The sequence below is a fragment of the Branchiostoma lanceolatum genome, chromosome 6 (assembly GCF_035083965.1).
Source record: "Branchiostoma lanceolatum isolate klBraLanc5 chromosome 6, klBraLanc5.hap2, whole genome shotgun sequence".
NCBI classification, from domain to species: domain Eukaryota; kingdom Metazoa; phylum Chordata; class Leptocardii; order Amphioxiformes; family Branchiostomatidae; genus Branchiostoma; species Branchiostoma lanceolatum.
In genome coordinates this window covers 11,395,874-11,420,625 of record NC_089727.1, presented here as the reverse complement: position 1 = coordinate 11,420,625, position 24,752 = coordinate 11,395,874, and the positions used below count along the sequence as shown (strand labels likewise).

At 40.0% G+C, this 24,752-nt stretch overlaps 4 protein-coding genes across 11 annotated transcripts in view; 2 read left to right on the top strand and 2 right to left on the bottom strand.

Moving 5' to 3' along the window:
- Nucleotides 1-61: 61 nt before the first annotated feature.
- LOC136436598 (tubulin epsilon and delta complex protein 2-like) lies at nt 62-2,192 on the bottom strand. The gene has a single exon (XM_066430695.1). The coding sequence runs from the start codon at nt 2,160-2,162 to the stop codon at nt 327-329; it is 1,836 nt and encodes a 611-aa protein (XP_066286792.1). The 5' UTR covers nt 2,163-2,192; the 3' UTR covers nt 62-326.
- Nucleotides 2,193-2,370: 178 nt separating this feature from the next.
- LOC136436585 (transcription initiation factor TFIID subunit 7-like) lies at nt 2,371-6,144 on the top strand. Its single transcript, XM_066430668.1, has 8 exons — nt 2,371-2,593; nt 2,996-3,142; nt 3,486-3,801; nt 4,159-4,287; nt 4,533-4,766; nt 5,070-5,179; nt 5,457-5,516; nt 5,755-6,144. Exons 1-8 carry the CDS (start codon nt 2,486-2,488, stop codon nt 5,788-5,790), a joined length of 1,140 nt encoding a protein of 379 aa, XP_066286765.1. The 5' UTR covers nt 2,371-2,485; the 3' UTR covers nt 5,791-6,144.
- A 12-nt stretch (nt 6,145-6,156) lies between these two features.
- On the bottom strand, nt 6,157-14,655 carry LOC136436586 (ubiquitin carboxyl-terminal hydrolase isozyme L3-like). Of its 3 annotated transcripts, none has more exons than XM_066430672.1 (9): nt 14,547-14,655; nt 14,420-14,431; nt 9,626-9,754; nt 9,293-9,449; nt 8,935-9,014; nt 8,668-8,715; nt 8,424-8,499; nt 8,051-8,109; nt 6,157-7,860 (listed from the first exon to the last, which is right to left on the bottom strand). In XM_066430672.1, exons 1-9 carry the CDS (start codon nt 14,592-14,594, stop codon nt 7,774-7,776), a joined length of 696 nt encoding a protein of 231 aa, XP_066286769.1. In that variant the 5' UTR covers nt 14,595-14,655; the 3' UTR covers nt 6,157-7,773. The 3 variants fall into 3 exon arrangements, with proteins under 3 accessions (XP_066286769.1, XP_066286767.1, XP_066286768.1); XM_066430670.1 differs by having other exon boundaries at nt 14,318-14,431; nt 14,547-14,648; XM_066430671.1 differs by lacking the exons at nt 14,420-14,431; nt 14,547-14,655 and adding an exon at nt 11,435-11,539.
- Nucleotides 14,284-24,752, top strand: part of LOC136436584 (TBC1 domain family member 4-like) — a 41,181-nt gene continuing 30,712 nt past the window's right edge. For 5 of the 6 annotated variants that reach the window (XM_066430662.1, XM_066430664.1, XM_066430661.1 and 2 more), the window contains exons 1-2: nt 14,284-14,398; nt 15,137-15,722. In XM_066430662.1, coding sequence (XP_066286759.1) covers nt 14,394-14,398; nt 15,137-15,722 — 591 coding nt within the window. In that variant the 5' untranslated portion in view covers nt 14,284-14,393. Of the gene's footprint in view, nt 14,399-15,136; nt 15,723-20,428; nt 20,640-24,752 lie in introns of those variants that run through there. The other variant, XM_066430667.1, reaches the window with a different exon arrangement.

Below are 24,752 nucleotides of genomic sequence, written 5' to 3'. Positions count from 1 at the left end.
TTTATTTCACACCATTCAATAAAATGGTTCTTCAAAAGATGAAAACAAACTGGACAACTGGTAAGAGTATAAGACATTTATTACAACTGCACCTGGCTCTCAACAGCTTACATAATAGAATATGCTGATACAACTCCCTATTAAACATTATAGATCACACTGCATAGATAAATGCAAATTTAATCAAATGTAAACTGCAGAGGAGTACAAATATACATAGCTGCTGAAGGCACCATACTAGTAGGTGGCACACCATATTAGTAATTCCAGGTTCTCAACGTCGGGACACCCCATTTGATACAAGGTTGCAGCTCGTCAAGTGAGGTTTAAACATCCCTCACCAGTGTGGGGAACCTTTCCCCACCTGTTGTAAGTATGGAGTAGACTGTCCTGTACAGTGAGAGGAACTGTGGGTTCTTACTGTCCATAGCCTGTAGCGGGGGTAGGATTTTCTCTCCTACCAGTTTCTGAATGTGGATCTGAAGCTGTAAGATCTGTGCCTCATGCTGCAAGGCAATGATTCTCTTCAGGTCCTTTGGATCATTGTACACCATGACTTCAGGTGTAGCAGGGGAATAGGACATTTCCAAACACTTTCTGTGCACTAGTTCATCTGGTAACCACATGTCAGAGTTTACAGCAATTGAAGATGCCTTGTCACTCATTCCTTCTGCTGATGTCACAGTAGGTAGTTGCACCTGCTTGCCACTTCTGACTGCATTCTTTGATGAATTTTCTATCTGGCTTACATCTGAAATGAGTTCTCTGAATTGTGAATGTACAAACTCCAGTAGTACCTTTGCATGGCAGGTGTCCTGCCATGACGATTCCTGAGATAAAGTCTGAATATTAACCTCCTCTACCATCTCCAGTAGTCTAACTTTCTTCCTTTGGATGTCCATCAGCTTGTAAGGAATCTCAACATCTGAGTTTTCTTCATTGTTTATGAACTTACTTTCAAGTCTATCCACAAAATGTTGTTTGTGAGCTGACTGTTCCTGTTTAAGCTGCATTTCTTGAACCTTTTGCCTGAGTTTCAAATTTTGTGCACACAACTTCTTCCACTTTCCTGGGATGACAAGTTTACTGGCATCTTCTTTCAGCACAAACCTCTTCTTTTCTGTCTCTTGTTCCTCCTTGTGTTCTGCGGCTGTTACCTGATCACCCTCACCAATCCCTGAGAGTTTGACATCTTCCAGCCACTTGGCAATGTCAGCAGACTGCTGATTGGTTGGGTTCCTTTCCAGTTCTCTTTCCATCTCTGATGACAAGTGTTCAGATGTTGCCGTAGTATGTTTAGTTACACTAGATGATGCAACATTATTAGTATTTTTATGCTGTGATGATGGCTGTGTAACTGTTCTCTTTTTACTCTCCAGGACATTCCTACTGGCAGATGTCACTTTTGGTCTGGTAGACAGGGATCTTGTCTGGGAAATTTGACTTGTTCGATTGGAGGCACTTGTAGGCCTCAAAGTTTGCCTCTGGGAACGGGATGGCACTTTATGTCTCTCTGATTCAGTCTTAAAAGGCGCTTGTAACTTGTAAGACTTCTTCACCCCACCAGGAGGACGACTTGATTTGGGAGGTTGCTTCACTGACACAGATGGAGGCTTTGCCGAACCAGACATGTTGATGAGCTTGTTCAACTTTGTCTTACTGATAGAAGCTACCTGTTCATTGCCTGTGGTCCTCTGTCCTCTTGACGTACCTACATGTGCTTGTGCCTGATTTACTCTCACTGATTCTGGTCTTTTTTCCTCGTCTTTGACTTTGAAATGTTCCTCGTCGTACCTATGATTTGACGTTTCATCCATAGCTTCTTTAATGGTATCTTCGTCATGGTGGTAATTTTCTCCTACCTCCCGGTCATGTCTTTTCCTCACTTTTTGGGCTTTCGCCAAAACGTTGTCAAGCAACTTCAGCTCTTGAATTTCCCGCTCAGGAATGTCTCCAGCCGCGCCCTCCCCCTTTGGAACTTCTCCCTCTTGTTTTCGTAACTCTCCCTGTTTTGTAGGACTTGCTTCGTCTGGCCATGGACCAAGGATCTCTCTGTAGTCCTGACAGGAGAGTTCTATTTCTTTTCTCTTCTTCTCGCAGGAATTGTGAACTTTCTCGAGCAGTTCTATCAGCTCGGAAAATTCACTCTGCAAGTCAGCCATGTTGGCAATGGAACCATGGGAAACTGGAAGATTCCATTTGTGAAAAGTCAAATAAAACGATTCTTTTGATGCTTAAAGCACGAATTACCTAAATTTGCGATGACAGTTTTAGAATGAAAGTATTGTGTGTATCATTCATCACCGTTGTATTAAGATGTACTGATAAATTGATAAATGTAAATCTTGCATCATATTTGACATCCCTTGTCAGCCACTAGTGTGGTCATCCATATCTGACATGGCGGACAGATACAGAAAGGTTGCAGTTGTTTGGTAGATTTTCACGAATTTGCTCTCCTATCAGTACCTCACTAAAAGGAAACATGTCCAAATCCGTCAGTAAGAACAAGGAGAATCAAACCAAGAGCAAGCAGACGAAGGATGACATTCCTTTCGAGCTGGAACAGCAGTTCATTCTGCGGATGCCCAAGGTAGGATCGCGGAGCATGATTTTTAGTACTTTCTACCAACAATCTTGATTAAACCTCCTTGTTTCTACTTGACTGGAGTGGGAGTGAGAATCACAACTTTTAGCCCCTGATTAGTTTTTGGATGTTTTTACAAGACGTTATCACCCACCTATAGGTACCAATATCTTTTCTGTTGTAGATATGATGCCTCATTGATCAACATATGATAACACAAAGTCAACTAAAACAATTTGGAACAACATAATACCTGACCATAAACTCTACTGTACTCTACTCAACATGGGCACATAAGATATTTGGTAGCTTTTGTGCTTGCGACACACATGTACTACTATACTGGTAGGTAGATTGCAAAAGCATAAATAGCAATGACCTTACTGATGAGACCTGCCCTCTACCCAGGGTCCTTCCTTCCAGGCGCAGACAGAAGCCCTGCGGAAGGCTGTCCAGTCTGGCAGTCAGAACCTGAAGGACAGGCTGTCCATCGAGTTCCAGGCCGACCAGAGACACGCTACCGTCAGGTTTGATGGGGAGGCTCTGTCAGCAAAGGTAATGTCATATTATGGGATATCTGCCTGAAGGTAAAATCTCAATATTCCATGTTGGATCAGAAATATACAAGTTCCATTGTCTTCCTTTTGAACCAGGCCTGTAACGTTACCTCTGTTACCCTACATTAAGGTAAAATACCCAATTCAGCTTCACACAAAAAAATTTTGGAAGTTAGAATCAAGGAAGGTACTTTCTGATCTGTATCTATTTGTACATCTGAATAGCGGGTTTATCCAACCCTCAGCATAACACACCAGCTTTGCAGGCAAATGGCACAATATTATATTTCACTGACCTGTCACACCTAACATGACATGACATTCATTTTATTTTTTTCCAGCTTGTAGACCTGCCATGCGTTGTTGAGTCCCACAAGACAATAGACAAAAAGACCCTATACAAGACAAATGACATCTGTCAGATGCTGGTGTGTAGCACAGAAGACCAGGATGCCAAGGAAGAGGAAGTGGAGGAGTCCACCCAGAAGAAAGACAAGGATAAAAAGTTCCTCTATAATCATGGTATCACGCCAGCCCTGAAGAATGTTCGGAAAAGAAGATTCAGGAAAACAATGAAGAAAAAGTACATAGAAAGTCCTGATGTGGAGAAGGAGGTGAAGCGACTGCTGAAGGTGGATAATGAGGCTGTTAATGTCCGTATCCTTCTACATCTGGAGATATTATCTTAGTTTTTGGTTATTCTACATGTACAATGTACCTAGGAAAATTAAGGTTTTGATGCTGTAGTGTAGGGGCCAAATATGACAAAATCTGTAGATTTGTGACTTTGGTTTCCTAATCCTCTCAGTAACTAAGGGCTTTGACTAAAGACTAATAGTAATTTGTAATTCTTTCCTTCTTAAAATTGTCATGCTGTAGCATTAAGAATAATATAGAAAAGTGGAATGTTGCTCTATAGGTATTACCATCTGCACTATGATAGCCTTGAATCCAAACCTATTATAGCTCCTGAGTCTCCTTTCCGCAAATGGTTTCCTTGACTGTGTGTGTCAGGCTGGGAAGTGATAGCAGATGATGAGAATGAGAACAAGGAGCAGAAGCCTGTGGTGAACCTGGGTGGACTGGAGATCCCCTCTCCCTCCTCCAGCGCTGCAGTTGTGCAGGGTGGGGAAACCAGCATGAGTGAGTACTGACAGATTACACAGTTGGTACTGAAACTATAGTGTAAATGTGGAAGTGATCCTCACAACTAGCATCACAATGAGAAGGCACCATACTAGTACATTGGTCCTTTAACCATTAATGAGGTGAAAGAGAGTTAGCTGTGTTTTTTCAAGGTTTTATAACCTCCTTGTTTTTTTAAATGTTTTTAGTTGATGTAATGTTGCTAAAATTACCAACTACCAACTGCATACCACATTTTACAGCATTTGACAATGACCTTCATGAGCTGTTCAAAGACGTGAGCAGCTCTGATGAGGAAGAGGGGGAAGAGATGAGACCAGCTCCAAACGAAGAAGAGGATGTCAACATCATGGACTCTGAGGATGAGGCTAGCAGGGGTGCTGCCGGTGAGGGGAAGAGCCAAGCTGGCAAAGCTGTTCCATCCACTTCTGGTGCAAAGACAGAAAGGAAACAGGAAACCAATACTTCTGATAGAGGTAATGTACATTGTACATGTACCTTCAGAAATCTTTTACTTGTTTTTTGAATATGGTCTGTGTTTTGGGATTATTTCTAATTTGTTGCACAGTATTTTGTTTTTTACCCAAACTCTTGATTCATGGAAACAATTGCATTAACATTTTCTCAGATACCCTTACAGTCCTGTCTTACCTTATCTCAAACCGTAGGTAGCAAGACAGCCTTATCTGACTTTGTAATAGCTTTACCACTTGTCAGTTAACAAGAGTCAGCAACCAACAAAAAAGATTTTCCATGGATAAAGCTTACTTCCCTTGTAGGAGGTCTACAGACCCAGTTGCAGCAGCTGGAGTCGGACCTGGCCAGGTTACAGGAGAAGAGAAACCTGCAGGAGGAAATAGTCAGGGGGGTCGGCAATGAAGCTCTCCGGGTAAGGAGTGTGGTGCTTGTCCATGTAGGGAACACTACTTCAGTTCATAAGTGTGTGGATATATGCCTTGGATTTCAATTTACAAGATATTGGTTAAAACAAAGCCAATTATCATAGTAGATAATTTAGTTTTTGTTTGCCTGTTATAAACTACAAGAAGCAGTCTGTTGTTCAGCTAGCCTGTGTTTATAACATCTCTTGCTGACCGGGGGTTGCCAGGCCGACCGCTAGGAGCCAATTTAGTTCAAGGACTTACTGATTTTCCTTTTCTGTACAGCAACGGTTCCAGGCAGATTTAAGTAACATCCGGGCAGAGGAGGCCAGGAAAGAAACAGAGGTGAGTTTTGAGCCAGAAAGATTGCAAGTTTGTAGGATTCCAGATGACTTTTGGTCCATGTATTCAGTTACTTTTTGCTTCAGGTCAATGTTACTATTCTCCAAGCAGAGGCTTCGATGGAGAGGGGTAGTTTTGTCCGGGATTACTACCCCTCTCAATCGAAGCCTCTGCTTGGAGAATAAATGTTACCTCAAACATGTACAACTGTAATGAGATGTTCTCCTTCTTTTAACTACAGATTGCAAGAGTCATGTCTGCCCTGGATAGCAGTTAGAACATCACACTTTTGTAGAAGAGGTTTAAGTCTATAAAAACGTGTACACATTTCTTATCCTTCAGTTAGGTGCATTGTTTCATATCCACCTGAATGGAAGACGTTTCTCTTCAGGTTTCTTCCAGTGTTGTAGATACCTGTATAGCATTTTGTTCAGTTTGTATTTGCTGTGTAATTGTTAAGAATGGCTAATCAAGTGAGAATGCATTTAGTGATCAATGGAAGATACATGTGACATTTCAAAATCATGAATTATGCCCTACATAGTAGGAGATTGTCTAAAACAGATAAAATGTATATGCTTCATGTAGATCCTATTGTAAATAACAGTAAACGCTTGTATAATCACCACAAGGTTGTGTATCAGTCTGTCTTCATTTTATTGTGCTTGTCCTTGCACTTGGTGCTAGCTTTAAGCACACTTGGCTCTCACCACAACACAACATTAGCCAGTAGCACACACGACCAACCTCAAAGAGAGTATACCTACTTCCATCTTAAACATTCATCATCTAACAGCCTCCTTTATAAACCAGGAGAAGAAACATTCATAAATGGAGACTGTAAAGTTCTTGCAGAACCTCTCATCATTTTAAGATGTCTCTCAACTCAGATATTAGACAGCCAGGTAGCATAGTCTCTTGAAACATTTGTTGGTATACATAGCATGTTCTTTCTGCTGTAGCAGCCTGTTCTCTTCCTTAGATAGCAATGACATTGCACAATTACTAGTTATATCTCAAGGCAAACAGATAAACCACATGCTCTTTAGACCTAAGGGTACTTCAGTCTAGCATTCATGGTACCACATGTTTTGATTCATACATTTAGATCTGTCCAGCAAACATTCTTAATGTCTGTTCTACATCTGGGCCACACCAACTTAATAGTTTACTCCAACACATTCTATAAACTAAGGGAAGTAAACAAGAGGAAAAAGCAAAGACAAAAGAAATGGTCTTCAAAGAAAAATCTCTGAAAAAGTGTTAACTACAGGAAAAGGATCTCAGTCCAGCTTCATTACAAAATAGAGAACCATGGAAAATCTTGGTGTGGCCAGACTGTTAGGACTTGAAGGCATACACTTCATTGAAGAGAAATATGTTTGAATGACCAAACTACTTGTCCTGAGAAAACTGGAACCATGGATAAAGCTACAGTATCTAATGGCACATGTATCTAATAACTAAAGTAGTTTTGACATGTATTCTACCTATCAATTTTGGAACTTGTACCAAAATCCAATAGAAACAGATGAATGGAATGTTAGTCATATATTAAGAGAAATTTTCCAGGTTACAGCTTCATCCCATTCCCCCTCCATGCCCTTAATAAAGAATCATAATATGTTAGGTGGTGTTTTTCATTCAAATTCAATCTTTGTGCTTCTTGCAACTTTTCCTTATCTAGTTCTTCAATAGAACTGCAATATTGACGTAGAGCTGGCTGACATTGCAACTGGTGACGAACACAGAAAACAAACACTGATTTCTTGGTGGCACTTGCTCCATGCAGTGTGCTAATAGACATGTCAATATTCCACAGAAACTCCTCCAGACTTTTATGTCAATACAACCTTTCAAGAGAAATCTTGATGGAAAAAATACTGTGAGAACAGCTGTTTGTTAATTAACAAAAGGAGGGAATTTATCAAACTTCATAAACTTTAAGATGAAAATAAGTAAATGACGACAAAGTCATGTCTTTGGTTTTTGACATGAGCTTCTCCCTTGGCTGTATTAGAACAAAAATCTTTGTCTTATTTGATTAGAACAAAAAATTCTCAATCACTTCTTTGTACATCTTTATTTTTCATTGGCAAGGCTATGGGATCAATCTGTCTAATTCGGTGGGAGTAAAGCATTTCTAACAGTGACCGCTCACATCCCAAAGTCTAGAGGAGTTTCCATGGCACCTGACTGTGACTATTGTTTCCACGATGCAGCTTCGCAGGCTGTTCCAGCTGGTTGTCTGGTACCAGATTTAACCGGTTTGGGCCAGAGCCACAACAGTGAAATGCAGCTCCTCTGGATCCCTGGCCATAAACTCCTTACACACCTTGGCTGCATCCTACATAACATAAAACACAATCACAGACACCAAAAGTTAATAAAGGGTGTTTTCCATAGATACGGGTGTGACTAAAATGGAATAGTCTAGCATCTTTTGATTAATTGGAATAGTCTAGCATCATTGGATAAAATGGAATAGGCTAGCATCAATTCTGACAAAGACAAAGAAGACGGTGGCAAATTCATACCTCAAGGAAGCTGTCAGTAGTTGTCTTCCCATGGTTGATAGGAAAAGGCTTTCTGCCATCTGAAAGAAGAAAAAACACATTGCAGTCTTGTTGCCTCAGAATGAGAAATAAGTGAAAACAGTCGGCTGATTAAAAAATCAATCCAATGATCACTAGTCTACTGTATTCTGCTAGGTGGCGCTTAAATACCGAGGGCTAGTCCACATGGGGGAGATCCTTACTAAAATCCACACATCTAGACCTTTTCCAAAATTACTTCTTGAGGCAAATGAATAAGAAAACATCAAACTTCATTAACTGTCTTGAGATATCCTTTCACAAACACAGCCTGATAAAACCATAACATCCTTGGTAAAGAATCCCGAGGACGTACCCAGTTCATACAGCTCCCCTTCCTTGTGTACCAAGGCCACAAAATGAAGGTTGATCTCGTCATCACGGCTGGGAGTCTGAGGGAAAATGTAAGAGGAATCAAAACATCTGGCAAAAACTTGGCTTTATTTCACATATGAAGATAATACTTCTCAACAATTCTCTATCAAATACCAACTGCTGCTAGAGCCTATCAACTGACAACCTCCCATTGGAATGTCAAAGATACAGTTATTGTCACATACCTCTGTTTGTCCTTCCAGGGCACTTGATTCATGGGCAACCTTGATCGACTGGAGTAAGAAACAGCATAGAAGGACTTAGAAGAAATGTATAAACAGATGGTTGGTTGAAAATATACCCAGCAGTTTTAATGGTACTTGTCACTCAAGGAGATATACAAGATCTTCAAAGGAAAATTACATTGTGCCACAACTAAAGGCTTTTTATTGAAAGACAAAATCCATAAGTTTTCATTTATGCAAAACTAAAACAGGAGAAAACAACCCTACCTCATCCTTTTCTAGGTATGCAGCTCTTTCAACTGGATCCAAACTGGCTGTGTTTTCCAAAAATGTCTTCAGAGCTTTCTCTGGGTAAAACGAAGAAACAAAAATAACTTTGAGACAAGCAACAAAATGTTTCCTTGAATCCTAACAGATTAGTAATCTACAGAAATGATCATGCTTTCATTTATTACCTTATGACAGCCAATGCATGGCTATACATGTAGTCTAGTTTCTGTTGTGAACACAATACATGACCCAAAAGAATCTGGACGAAACATGTTCTTACTTCCTTTTGCCTTATACACATAAGAAATACACATTTTTTCTATCTATACAGTAGAAACTCATATAGTGTTGTCACCTGGCTTGATGGACTCCTGGTTGTTAGCAATACTGTGCAGAAGAGCGATGGTTCCACAGGCATTCCCTATAGTCTGTCTCATGTAATACAGTTTGGGAGTGATGGTCTGACCAGTCTCCTTTATTCTCTCCTCTTCATCCTTGCGATACTGCTCATACTGAGAAAAACATTTCAAAACGAAAGATTAAAATTCAACCACTTGTTTCGTAAAGAAAACAGAATTTTGTAACTAAAAGACAAGTACAATTAAACCAAAAGATATTCAGTTTCAAGACTTTCAGCATGCATCTTTTCTGTTATATGGCAAGTTTGTCATGTCTGTTACAAGCTCACCTTGTCATTGATGGGGAAGAGCAGGAGTAGAGCCACACAAGGCTGAGGCACCATGGCCAGCAGCTCTGGGTCCAGCCCAAACACATCTGTGTACGACCAGCTGCCTGGCATGCCCAGCTCCTTCACAAACTAGCAACAGAACCAGAGAACATTTCACATCTAACACACATCTTCACAAGACACAAGAAACAAAAACTTTTTTGCTCCTTACCACATTCATATAAAACATTTAGAATAAGTTAAATGGTGTAGTGATAATCTTTGCTTGAAATAACTTTGCATGTATCCAGTTTCATCAACAAGCATTTAGTGTTCACTTATGGTCTCTGATTCAGAGGTACAAAAAAAGCCTACCCTCATATATGTATCTAACAAATCATAATTTTTCATCTATTTTGGACAACTACATGCAGTTCAATATTTTTCTGCAAGGGGGCAATGCCTACTAGTACATGAACTTACAAGCAAATACTGTACTGATTTACCATTTAGTCTTAATGTTACATATGTACGTTGATAACTATACTGTGGATTGTTTTCTCATACCTACGTGTAAGTCTTTTCAATGAGAAAGGTGCCAACAATCAAATCAAATCATCATCATCATATTATGACCTCATATGTAGGTTATATACCAACTGCTGGTTTATGCTATTTGTATATATACTGTCAACTAGGCACTGTTCCAATGTCCATAAACAAATCAGTTGGTATGGTATCGTATCCTGAACGTGCTCCCTCAAGGCTGAAGAATCGAAATGGAACACCAACACAGAGCAATGCAAGGCTGTGACATCATTCCTGCCCTTGTTCTATTGATCCATCCATGCAACCCTACTCAAGTGGTACTCCACTTTGAGGACCATCTACTCATTCTGGCACCATCTGGCAATAGGAAAGCACCGAACTAAGCTGTGCCTACAGTCCAACAGCTTACAAAGACTTAAGCTGTGCTTTATGGAGGTAACAACCAAGTAAGCTCTGCTTCCAACTCAAGGCTACATACATCTGGAACAAGTCAGAGGTGAGACCAAGAAAATATTTTTACATGGGAAGGCTACCGCAATACATGATTGCATACTTTGTGGGAGAGACTTGCAAAGATTCCCTGGTAGCTTTTACATGTACTTGGCTGCCAAACATAACAGTACTGTAGACGGGGTAACATTTTCAGACTGAAGTAGAGCAGAAACAGTAGGTCCTCTTAACCACTGGTACGGCTTTTTCAAGAAAATTTTATCCCAGAGACAGGGACACAGATAGCCATGTGAATATGAAAGCTTAGTTCTTTGTAAATAAAAATGAAAGTTGCTTTGGCACACAACATTACAGGTACTTCCAAGAGTGCTTAGCATTAAAAATTGTCCACTGCACCATTGCATTACATATGATATGTTTTCATTTTAAAATTGCCATGATAGGTAGGTTTCCACCAACATTGTTGTATTGACAGCATAATACAAAACTTTGACACATTTTCACGACTTTTTGTGTAGACCATTATTGTTCGTTTACTACATAGGCTTCCCTAAATATAGGAGCCCCTATATTTTAAAGTACAGTCAAACCTGTCTATAGCGGTCACTCAAGGGACTGGCCAAAACTGGCCGCTAAGAACAGGTGGCCGCTATGGAGAAAATGTCGATTAATTGACCACGAGTGACACATGTTTTCAGTACCCACTGAGATACATTTAGTCACCGTACAGTACACTTGTAAACAGGTAAGGCACATTTTAGAAGTTTGATTGTTGTTCTTTTACTCCTAGTTAGTTAAGAACAAAATACATGTTGCTAAGTTGTCACTTACTGTTCGTTTTCGACCGTTTTCAAACATAAAATCGTGGCGACAATTTTCCTCAGTCTCTTGTTGTGGCTTGTGTTGATCAGCATCTACCATTATGCTAATAGGGTACTCAGAAGAAGGCGCTCTTTTGAGGGCTTTTTGTCTGTTCAGAAAATTGCAACAGCCCAAATTTTACGTCATAGTAGTATTATCCACATTCATTTTGAAGCTTTTTGTTTAGTAATTATCCTCAGTGATACTTTGCAGCAAAATAAATTTAGTATATTATACCTCCGTAACAGTGGTGTCTTCCGTTGACCTTTATGCTTCTACCTATCCAGTTTGTATCAGCGCCATTTTGAAACACGTTTTGAGCACAATTTGAATGAATTCCCGGTGAAAACGGAAATTGGGCCGGCATTCAAACATTTCACGAACTTACCGCATCAGGTACATGTGTGGGTTGTATTTTCCAAAAGGCTGCCGTAATATTTGTCCAGTCGAAATGCACAGAAATTGTCAATTTTACCACGATGTACAAACGCAAGCCATGTGAAGAAAACTATACTTGACTTCGCGTCAAACCATGGATTTTCTAACAAAGATAAAATATTCTGGTTTTCTTTATTATGATCCTATCCAGTTGAGGCCGCATAAATTTGATAACTGCGTGAAAAAATGAAGATTTTGAACCCGGCGTGCGGTGGCGAAGCGGCTTCTACCGGCGCGCCGTGACCGTTATCGGCAGTGTTACTGTACTCGCGGGACCGAAAATCGTCTGGCCGCGACCGCGTTGGACAGGTGGCCGCTATAGCCTAATTCTTAATGCTTATGTCAATGGGAAAAATCCAAGGAACCGACAAAAAGTGACCACTATGGGCAGGTGGCCGCTATGCAAAGGTGACCGCTAATACAGGTTTGACTGTAATCGGATGGCACACAGGCTAGTAAACCATGGCCTTAGAAACAAATGATTGATTTTGAGACAAGACTGGGGTCTGGAACCGAAATTTTTTTTATCAAGAATTCCTCACCATTGCCAGTCAAATTGAACCTTTGCTCTGACTATGTGCTGTTTTATCTTCCCGTTGTTTTCTTTGCCATGGGAGTTGTTTTAGCAGTGACGTGACAAAAACACAGAGCGCCTTGCGGAAGCCACTGAGACAACCTGGTGGTCACTGTTGGTTTTTCCACTGGTCAGCATGAGGTCATGTTTTCAAGTAAAACTGACAAAAGTCAATGTTTAGGAAGACTTCTAAATTTGGCCCACTACATGTCTACACAAGTCCACAACAGCAACAGACACATCATGACATCATCTATGTTTGTCACTAAAATGATGTAATCTATGCTGATATTACCTTGTTTGGAGAAAACTTCTCTGGTGAAATAGTCTGGTCTTTTGTTCTTGCCTTTAACTTACTGAGCACTACTTGTAGCTTGTACACCTATAGTAATGATGTATCTATGATTTTGATTTTGTAAAAAATACCTGAAGTTTCAGAGGAATGTTCCTAACTTTTTTAAAAATATCTCAGTCAAGCTTTTACGCCATGGTCAATGGACCATTCAAGTCACTACTGCAGTACTGGTGAACCTTCCCTTTGATACTGGGTGTGGCAGGCAACATGAACAACAGGTTTCCTGATAAATGCTTCCTGATAATGTTCAATGAATCTTTTATGAATTAATGATGAACATATGATTATTGTTAAGCTGACTAATGGAAATAAACACAGATTTGCTTGGTCGGTGCATAGTTGCACCCATTTTCCAAAGGAGGCTAAATGAAAGTCATGTTTTTTGTTTCGCAAATTTAATGCCAAACCTGTCGGTATCAAAATACCAGTAAAAACGAAAGCTATCATTGGCAACTGACCTACTGACAACTGATTTTTACTTGTTATTTCGCTATTTATAATAGAATATCAGCATGAATGCTGATGTAACATGCGTCATTTGGTTATGCAACAAGGTAAGATGAGGTGGTGACCTATAGCTACTGGATGCTCATCATCATAGCATGCATGTATACTGTAAATACATTTAACTTCATCACTTCATGTGGTTCTTATTTCGCGGTAGGGAGAAAATGTACTCTCCAAGCAGAGGTCGAAAGGGCAGATCGTCACCGTTTTATCATATGCATTTCACGCTGCATATGATAAAACGGTGACGATCTGCCCATTCGACCTCTGCTCGGAGAGTAAGAAAATGGACTGTTTGCGGTTGTTTTAAGTTCGCGTTTGAAACATTAGTAGTGCTACAGTCATATCTGGACAAAAGGTTTCGCGGTGGTTTTAAGTTCACGCTGAAAGTTCACCGCGAAAACCACGAACATAAAACCGCCGCGAACATTTCTGCATTTAGTTGATTTACAGTGCTCACCCGTTACAGCATTTAGGTTTTGATAGATGTTTTAGTTTATACAAGCTACCTCAACCGATGCTCTCATATGTCCTTATTCACTATGACTACATTTGTCCCATTGATACCAGTTCACCAAGGATGACAAAACATCTCATTATTTGCTGCCTAGCACCCATTGAAACTGGCCATGGTGCTGGACTGACAACAAATCACCTCAGAATTTTTTTAAAAATCGGAATGACTCCGTTGGTAAAACATTTCCTTTCTAGCAGGGTCTGTCGAGATGAAAAGAAAGCCTGTCCGCCGCTAGACAGGGAGATTCCAACTTCCCGTTTTGGGACAATTTTTAGAAGGATGACTCATGGTTTCAGTCTACCCACCCCCACCCAAAACCACATGTTCAAACATGCTACCCCGGTTACGTACAGTCTAGGTAATGTCTGTAAGAACAGCGTGCTGTGTACAACGTTATCCCTCCTTTTGCTTCTCCACAACGCAGGGCACGGCCTTTCACGCAGCACGTTCTAGAAGCTTCACCTGAGAGACGTTACATGCAGCAGGGCGTTTTACTGGGACACGAGACAGCAGCGTGCGTGACCAGACGACAAAAAAGATGAGGTAACGGGACACTTTTCTCACCTTGTTCATCACCTGAAAAATACAATAAGGCGACAATTTAGGTCACAAATTGAACACTAATTTTCAAGCTACAATTTGCAAGAAAACGTGACCAATGTTTTATGGAGAAAATCGTTGTAAATCTTACCTCGGGGTTGGATTCCAGCGGGAGCCATCTCTGCTTTTCGTCCGCCATGTTGAAATTTCCCACCAAGCCCAGCGGCGGGAAAATGATGTAATCACCCTGGTCAGGGTCTCAGTGGTTGTATTCTATGGATTAAACAAACACTCAATTTTGGTAGATTGAACGATTATAGTTTACCATCTCACCTATATGTTTGTGATTCGGTTGCATCATATTTTGATGTCTTTAAGGTGTCTTTGAAAGTTTTGAACAGTCATTTGTACTGTATAAATGAACAATCCCCGCCAGGGGAAAGTTGATCAGATGGATCTGGGTACGAGGTCAGACATTAAATTTGCTATTATCTTTCAGACGGTGTTGTGTTATAACTACATTTTCAAAGATCAGACAGAAATAGCTCTACGGCTTGTTCTATATCATTATTTTGATTTTCATACTTGTCGTGCGACTGTCCTCCTTTAGAATGAAGATGTAGTACCCTGGGGCAGAGATTGGTCAGCTGATCTAGGGACATGACATCATTATTCATCATGGCGGATTGGGCTGAAATTTTCAAAATTTGATCAGCGATTTCTGCTCACGTTTTCCAACAGGGATAGCTGGATTCTCTTCAGGGTCCTTCGAGGAAGAAAAATGGACGACAAAGTGTCCATCGTCAACCGAAAATCAGCCGATAGTGGCATCGGCTCGCTGATTGAAGGGGACGGCGGCTCTCCTTCGGCGGCCCCCGATCCTGACGGCATGCAGAGCCCGACCAAACAGGACCAAGAATCGGGGGACTCCGAGCCGGGAACACCTTCGCCCCTCAGTCCAACGAGCCCGATCGTTCCAGATCAGCCCAATGATAAGGCGACCAAGAAGGGTCCGTTTCGGCTATGGTACTTGGGGAAGTGTGTTCTTGACCGTCGCTACACGTCGCCGATGTTGCCATGGGTCGTTGCGGAGCTGAGAAGAACCAGCGGCCCATCCCGTCAAGAAATCTCTCTGCAGCTCACCAAGTCCACCGTCCGTGGCTCGCTCCAAGGGGAAGACAACGGTCTTCTCTTCGAACACAAACTCCAACAAGTCGCCAGAATGGCCAGGAATCTGCACTACCCTACCTGCTTTGCATACCTGACGAGAGAATCTTCAGATTCGCCCTTCGCATTCCATGCGTTTGAGGCACACGACTCAGAAAAGGTGAGCCTAGAAATTGAATTATGATAACATTTACTTGTGTTCGTTCCGTAGATTTTCATGTCTTCTTCAGAGGTAATATCATTGTTAACTTTCAAAGTTTGTTAAGAGTTTTAACTTTACATGTTAGAACTTGCAACGAGTCACCATACAGGAGCCTTTCAATACCGGCATTTGTTATTGTTCTTTGTTTGCTTGTGAAATAGACTCCTCCCCTTAGAGCAATACACCCCAGGTACCTATTGTCAATGTGGGGCTCTCCAGGGAGCTATACCTGAGGGCGGTGGAACTTTGTTGTTTCTTCTTATCAGAAAGTAGATAATAAGGTTGAGAATGGTGACATGTGTTGGTGACTGCCCTGCCGTAAACAACCCCTGCATCCTTTTTGATTACATTATACATCACCTGATTTCATCAGAAGTGTTAGCAAGGTAATGGCTCAGTACATTACTGTAATTCTTGTTTCTTTCACTGTAACTTTATGTTCACTGTTTTCAGTCACCTACTAGTATGTACCGTGAACTTTTAATCACCATGAAAAAAACTGTTATGATAATTTATGATTCCAATCACTTGGCACCATCATGAAGTTAAATTTCAGTGAAAATGTCCATTTTCCTTACACCGTGAAATTTTGCTATCATGAAGATAAAGTGAATTACAGTATTGTTTTTTTTGTTCATTCAGCATACACAGACAGGAATGACAAGCCATTGTTTTACCAGGACTTTTGCAGACATTTAGCAAATTTACCTGTTCAGAACAAGCACTAGCTATGTATTTGTTTGTTCTCACCCTTGTTGTGTTGAGCTTTGGCCACATTCCTTTGGCCCACTTTCACCACCCTAAGACTGATGTTATTGATCAGTGTCACCAATTCTTGTCTTGCTCAATCTACTCTGGCAGATAAAAGAAGGTGTTTGACCTTTCGGTATCTTAAATGATTCTTCAAAATTTGTGATACTGAAATGAGATTGAGAGGTGATGACAGGGTGTGTATCCAATATGATTACATCCTGGCATACTGAAATCCCTCTTGTTCATGGTGTCTCTTGGGATCATATTGTGAGCAATTATATCATGAAGAGCCAAGAGGTAAGTTGATTTCTTTCAATATGTCACAAGAAAGGTCAGCTTCAATTTACTTATGGAAGCATCTGAAGAGGGAACCAGTCATGTCTCAGATGTGTTCTTGTGTTCAAAAAGCTATGAGGGGAAATGAATTGCTAATACAGTACATAAAGCCCTGGCGCTGTGGTTATGGAAATGAATTACAGAAGTAATGTTACAGACTAGTGATGCTTATTGATTATTGAAGTATATAGCAATTATTATCACTCTAAGTCTTAGTATTAGATGAAAAGAATGGATTATCATCTTTCCTAATCTTCATTGTCTCTCAGATGAAAAGAGAGGAAAACAAATCTGTTCAAGTCTTAAGAAATCAAAGGCTTCATTTAGATGGATTAGGAAGAGTTTGTAAGCGTCTCCTAAGATGCTTACATAGCATACAAGTTCTTTTCTTATTACTCCGGGAAGGAGGATGACCTCCTTCTGGGAGTATTGGGAATGCATTTGTTTGCGCGTTCGCGGCTATAACTCACGATCCCGTTGTCGCATTGGTGTGTAACTTGGCATATCGTTTGCCTGGTTCGGCGTGGTGATGCACAATAGCTTTGTTACACCATAACTACTTTAAACGTCAATCCAATATCGTAATTGCACCCCTATAATTAATGCTATGTCCCACTGCCCTGCCATAGGGACCATGTTATTATCCGTTATGCATGACTGGAATACTTCAGGCAGATACGGGGTATAAATCTTCCTTACTTGCTGTGATCGTATAGTCACTGTTACATTGAAAAATAGACAACGTGCATCACCACACGCAACCTAGCAAACGATATACCAAGTTACATACCAATGCGGCAACGGGAATTGTGAGTTTTAGCTGCGAACATGTGCACAGTGACCTCCAGTCTGTGTATTAAGTATACCGTGTCCACTCGCAACTCGCATACAGTATGTGCGCACGGGACGGACGATGCACTTTTACGCACAGTGTGAAAATGGGAAATCTCTGGACCTTCAAACTCACCACACTTGTAGTTTATAATACGGAGGCTGTGACAATGTAAAAAGTTTACGCAGGGGATGAAAGATTGTTGAGAAATATCTCTCAGAAAAGTGCGCGCGCCAGTGTCACTTCCGGGTGGTTAGATCCGGTGACCTTTGACCTTCGTGAAATGTTACGATAATATAAATTAGCCTCTTTTATTGCAAATAGCTTGATAGCTATAGATCAGGCCGGCCTGCAATAAATTGTGGAAAGAGGATTTACTGCATATTTGTGATTTCTGATACATCTTAGTTGTAAGGCTGAATGGTTCGTTGATAATTGAAAAGGGGCTATCTAGATCTAACTTTGTGACTTTTCCCGGAATTTCTAGATCCCATCTATGCCATGCTGTAAAAACATACTTTTCAGCAGGTTGACCACTCCTGTATTGAAAGAAAAAGATAAACAAACACTTTTTCTTTACTTGCTCTAAAACACTACTCGGACTGTGCAGAGATGCAATTTGTGTGGGTCAATACTTGTTTACATATTCAAATCACTGTATATCAGCTTCATGTATAACTGCTGTCAAAGAAGGAGAGGAGAGTGATATATTACAATGTTGTATTTTGGTAGACCAAAATTTAATGTTGATTACCATCTTTTTCCTCTGTTCTTCTAGAGTATATTTTTCCTCTTGGGAGCTAATCTTTTCAAAGTGAATCACTGGGGTGGCTTAGAATTATACCTTCAGTTGTTACATCCATTCACTGAGTCAGAATTCAATTCAAAAGTACCTGCCAGTATTCACAAAAGGCCGCCCATATCCATTAGAGGAGGTAATGACTTTTATCAGTAGCTTGTGCACCAACCATTCAAGGGCAGTCAGCCCTGGGTGATGTACTGCTAGGCAATCATTGCTTTTCTAAAATCATTGATCCAATATCTGTGAACTTTTGGCATTGTGTGGATACCAACATTTAAAAATCCATTTGTCCATCTGTAGTGCCCTGTTGTAAATTTTAGTGTGCAGATGAAGTTGAATAGGTGCCGCCTTTGTATTGGATTTCAAGTACTTTTTTTCACTTTTGATGTTTCCAATGTGAGTGTGAAAAGTGTCCCAATGGAAATTACATTGAACCTCCCAATTCCTTATAGAAATTTGGGTTGTGCAGGTATATTGCAGTGTGCTTTAGTTGGTAATCTACTTGTGATTGCCTTGCCCAGAGAAATAATCAATAATGCATAAGTGACCCATAAACTGAGCAGTGGTGAGGAGACACTTACAACATTCACATATTAAAGGGAAGCGATGAAGGGTTGCCTCTTTTTGCAAAATGTAGACTTGTAAGTTTTTACACCTGTGGTAAAACTGCAAAACTATATATATATATATATATATATATATATGCTGTTTTGACCCGTACTGTAATATTAACTATAATGGGTTTCGTGTGCCTATAGATTGTCAAGTGATTTATAGTACAGTAAGGCATAGAGTAATTTTCTTGAAAGTTAATTACCTGGACTTTTAGCAAGATCAATCTGTCAGTTACGTCTCACCGGGTTGAAATTGTTTCCTTTCTGATTGAATTCTGAATCGGTTTTGAGTAGGTGTGTTTTGGTGGAATGGCTGGTGACCTGCAATGTTATTATCATTGCCAAAAGGCCACACCATAATTGTATCATTCTATTTAACACCTTCAGATTTTCAAAGGTAATAATCTTTCACTACCTTAGAATCTAGCTTCCAATGGCTTTCATGGTAAAAAAAAATCACAAAATATTGCAAAGATTATTGCAGATTCAAAGTAAAAGGAACTGTTTTTGTACTCATGTAGCTGTTCAAATATGTTTCGCAAGACTGCTGAAAAGAAGACTGGCAAGTCATGCACAAACCAAAACGTGTTTACAACTTCTTGGTGTGCTGGAAATAGTCTTGTTTTGTAACATGGTTTCCATCTAAACAAAGTCATTTGTTATGCACCAAGAAGTTAGTTGTAGGTCATAATGAAATCAATAACAGTAAACAACCATGAGATGTACAGATTGTTATATCCACAAAATCAATCTTGCACAGATATTTCCTTGGTGCAATTATGAATTCCTGGTTATGACAAACATCCAAGAACATTCATACAAATACAATGCATAATGTATCTGTGGGAAACCACAACCCAAGGAGAAAACAACAAAGAGATATTGGAAACTCCAAGTAAACAGAGGTCGAAAAGCAAACACCCTCTGAACTCTGGTAACCTGTACAGGTTGTTGTTGTGGAGGTGAAGGAACAAAGGCTAGTGGCTCTGCAGTGACGCACGCACGTGCTGGGGTCGGTTTCTGTATCACTGACCTGTTTCACCTGACGAACCACTCTAATTGTTCTGTTTACACCAGGTGAAGGTGTTAATGAACAGCTGTAAAAAGCACCGGGGTTTATGACATAAAGCACCTTTGTGCATACTTGTAAGTTGGTAAACATATGAACCCACACTATCTAGTTGGCTTGAATCGTAGTTGTATGTAATATAAAGGTCCACACATCCTTGGCCGTATATGTTTCAGTGGTCAAAGGGCACTGAACACTTCTCCGGTTTCCTGTTCTTTCATAACACAGGGTTCAATGACTTGTTTTCGGGATGTTAGGGGATAACAGGTCTTCTAAAAGTTGTTTTCAATTCATTACAAGCCAGCAGTCAGGTGGAAATGTTCACATACCTCCTCCTGGTCCTGCAGTTTTAAAAGATTCAACGGATGTTTTGTGTCGGATGTTGCTACCTCCACAGTGAAAGATGCGTCTAACTTTTACAAAGTTTGAAAAAGCCTCAGAAGTTGGAAATGGGTTTTGGATTTTCCAGGTAAGAATTTCAAGTCTAAAGTTGTATTTGATTTTCTCTTGAAGTTTTTTGGCAAACTTTTGTTAATGTTTCCAGTAACTTTCCACCTGTATACCTTACACAGTACCAACCACCTTTTTGTTTTAGCGGGATAAGATATTCCATGCTATTCATTAGTTCGCCAGAAAGTAGGATTGTACTATTGATTTTATTATACATGTGACGTAACCTACTACTGGGTGTGTTTTGAATGTTTTCCTATGCTTCAGTGCCTCTTTGGTAAATATTTTAGCTTGTCACTGCCAGACTGTTGGTGTTCAAAACTTCCCTAAGACACAGATAGGAATCTTGAAAGGAAGGTCTTATGGCTCAGTGCCCAAGGTTTCTGTCTGGTATGAAAATCCGCACCTGTTATGGAAGAACCCAAAATGCATTTCTGAAATGTGGACTAGAACTGTTTGCAGAGGACAAAACTTCACACAAAAGAACACATTTCCAAGGCAAATTTTGTATTGTAGAAAAAAGACAGTATGGTAAGACTAGAGGGTCTGTCTCTGACTTTCAAATTCAATCAGCAAAAGATGTAGAATCCATTTATGTGTCAGACCGCTTTAAGCAGGGTATGGTACTATAAATCCATTAACTAAAATTTTAAGTTTGAAGAAAGTTAGTTTCCCTTTTTAAGTTTAGGGGGCCTTTGCATTGTTAAGCTAAAAGATGTGATGGGAACACTATGTGCATTGCTAACAGAAAATCTATATTGTTCATGCCATGGTGCCATGACTTGGCCACTGCAAATATTTCAAGCTTTACGGTATATTCTAAGAGTTTTGTTATCAGATGAGCTGCCATGTGCTCCTGGTCTCACGTGTGCTTCAACTGAAGGACAGGACAACAGCCTTTACAAGTGGCACAAGTCAGCAACATTGATGAACAACCCTGATACAACAATGAGGAGAACACAGGTTTTCTGTTGGCACTTTGTGCTTGTCCCAGCTGCCTGTAGAGGGGAGAGGTCATGATCAATAGTCCTTGGCAGAATGTTGCCTAAGCTGATGGTCTTTGAGGTTAGCCCTCTGTTTATAGTGAGATCTGGTCATGGATGAATCTGAAGTAAGTTGTCTACAAAGTGTATACAGTATATAGATAATTCCTAAGGATTTTGCTTGAATCAGATAGGAATCTTTCCTCCTCGTGGTCTGTCCGAGTTCTCTGACATTGCTGACTTGTTTGACCACAGTCTGGCCATGAGTCGCTGAAGAATTTCTCGTCCATTCCCCACATTCACCACAGCTGGACAGTACACGTGACATGTTGTCCACATCTATGTGTTCTACCACACTGTATGCAGTGGTTTTCAACTAGAAAGAAATTTGATAGGATTGGATTGGATTGATCCTCCCCAAACTACCTCCGGAAGTGGATTCAAAACAATCGCGATGGGATCGATCCAATCACGATCAGGAGCGTTCACACTGAAAAAATCAATCGCGATCGGATCGATTCAATCACGATTATACTTCAGTCGCGATTGAAAAAAATGAGTGTGAACGGGGTCTAAGTGTATATGGCCTATACTAGCATAGAAGAGATCTGCACATGCAACGTTTTCTGAACTTGTAATAATTTGTTCAGCTTGCCTTTCAATTAAAAGTCTTTAGGTCTACCGGCAAAAAGTATAATACATCATGCAAACATCAAGCCTTTCTTCACCCCTCCATTATTCCACTTTCTAAGGCAGGTACTGTGGAGATTTCTGATAAGATATCAAGTAAGGCCAAGGGTAATCTTCAGCATTAATTACAACCTCAGGAAATGGGCTATTTTCCTGTGTCACTGGTCTTTTTCAGTTAACACCAGCTATAGAAACAGTTTTTGCTGGTACAGCAAATTCTTATGTGGGATTCTGCTGACCTTTCTCATCTCTCTGTAGTGTAAGTTCTTCTTGCTCGACGCTGCCAGTTGCTAGTACAGAAACTGGAAACAACATTGCAAATTACCTGACCACTAGGATTTGTTAGTGAATGGCGGTACTATGTCCTCATTGCAACTATATACTGAAGAGTGGCTTAAAAGTCTGAAACACCAGCCTCTTTGTCAACAGTTACTTTAACAAGTGACGTCAACTTCCTCTTTCAAGATGGTATAGTCCAGTCTAGTTCCTCTTAGCTGACCACAATATTTAGAAAGTCAGCAGTATCATGCTAGACTGTTTTCAGTGTTACAGTAAAGAGCTAAAGATGGTCATGACAGACAAGGTAGGCCTCCATTTATGGCTGGTAGCTGCAATGTTATCAAATATAACTTTCTTGGTTCATCAGTCATCAAATTTACTACATAGAAAAGCCTATGGCTACAAAACGTCCTGATGTGCTTCCCTACATTTGAACAAAAAGCTAACATTCTGCCGTTACTAGTACTACTTCTGCCTTTCAGTTTCTTTGTGTGAAGCACAGCTAGCTATATGATCTATTCTTTCTATCGTAAATGCTGTAACTTGATTAGTGTTGACTTGTTAAATATGATCAGAATCTAGATGCTTTCCAAATATTACATTGTATACATGAATGTCATGAAGTAAGAATTAAAATTGACAGCTAAGTTGTCTAGATGCATAAATATATTTCTGTCATTATCATTTCAACCTTTTTGCAATAATATCACAAAGTAGTTTTTGTACAAAAGTTGACAAACTTTGTTGATGTGACCTACTTCTATGTTGTACAAATAACAGACAACTGTAGCGCTTGCACTTCCTTTGTTTCCATTCAGCTGACCTATTTTCTGGCAGTTTTGTATTTTCCTCTTTTAGTGTTCAAATTCAAGTTGGCCTTTTTCACTTTGGTGTACACCTTTTAATTTTAATGTCATACGGTATTTCTTCAATTTGGTCAGTCTTGTTTCTAAATCACATACTTTTCTTTCCTTTCCTTTTCTTCAAAAACCTTCAAAAAACAAGATATGATCTATCTGCAATTTCTTGCAGCCCAGGTGTCCTTGGTGCTGTTTTCATTACGTTAGCCTTGTTCCTGCAAATGATATTTTGAAAAACATCAGAAACAACCCAAGTGCTGCACTTAAAATCAAATCATGATGAGCCATTAGCCCCTAATATGTATGATATGATTGATGTGTTTATCATCATATGACCTTGCAGCATAATTATGTTGTTTTCAGCTTGCCCATGTTTTGTTGTTTTCCATGTACCCGTACAGTAAAAGCAATGTTTGCCTCAGGCAATGTTAGGGGTAAATCTACATCTTGTTGCCACACCGGTGTTTCAGAAAAACAACTGAGTCTTTCTTTTCAGCATGTGTGTTCGTGCAGAGATATTGTAATGTGAGCTAAGATATTGATCTGCTTGTTGACTGCATATATTGTGTTCAATCAGTACTGTCATGTTTACGATCCCGTGACATGCATGGCAGTCAGGATGATTCATGATGTTGCAGAAAGATCCACAGATTTGCAAATGTTTTTTTACCACTTGGTTTTTATTATTTCTATGATGATAAATTGGAAAGAAGTAAACTAATTTAAGATGATAATTATATGCATGATGACTTGGTATGATATATTTCTTTCCTCGCTTTTTAGAAATGTTCAGTATCAGGTGTATAGCTCATGAGTAAAAAACAATTGGATATACAGACTATACAGTGAATGTATGTCAGTTATTGGTGAAAAAAGTATCACCCCTAGCCGTACTTCACCTTTTACCTTACCATGAGTAAAGAACATTATAGTAATTTCTGCTCAATAGGTTAGAGGCAAATTACCTAGCCTCCCTTTATTCAGGGAAACAGACAAGTCAAAAGATAATAGGGGATGAAAAAGGGTGGAGAACACAAAGGCTGATGGATGGCCTGTTCTTTACAGGGGTCAGCAAGGGGGCTACTGTGTGCCCCACTCCTGGTCCAAATGTACCATATGGAGGGTGATGGTGGCCTTTGTTCTGTTGCTCAGTATTGTTCTGGACCTGTGATAATCTATAACAGAAAAGCTTTGAAGGTAGGACTCAATGTCCATCATGGTCACAAGAAAGGCAGGGGATTTTAAAAAATAATAGATCTACTCCTTTGAGTAGGGTTACACGCCTGTAGTACATCTTGGCTTGCATGCATACATTCAGTT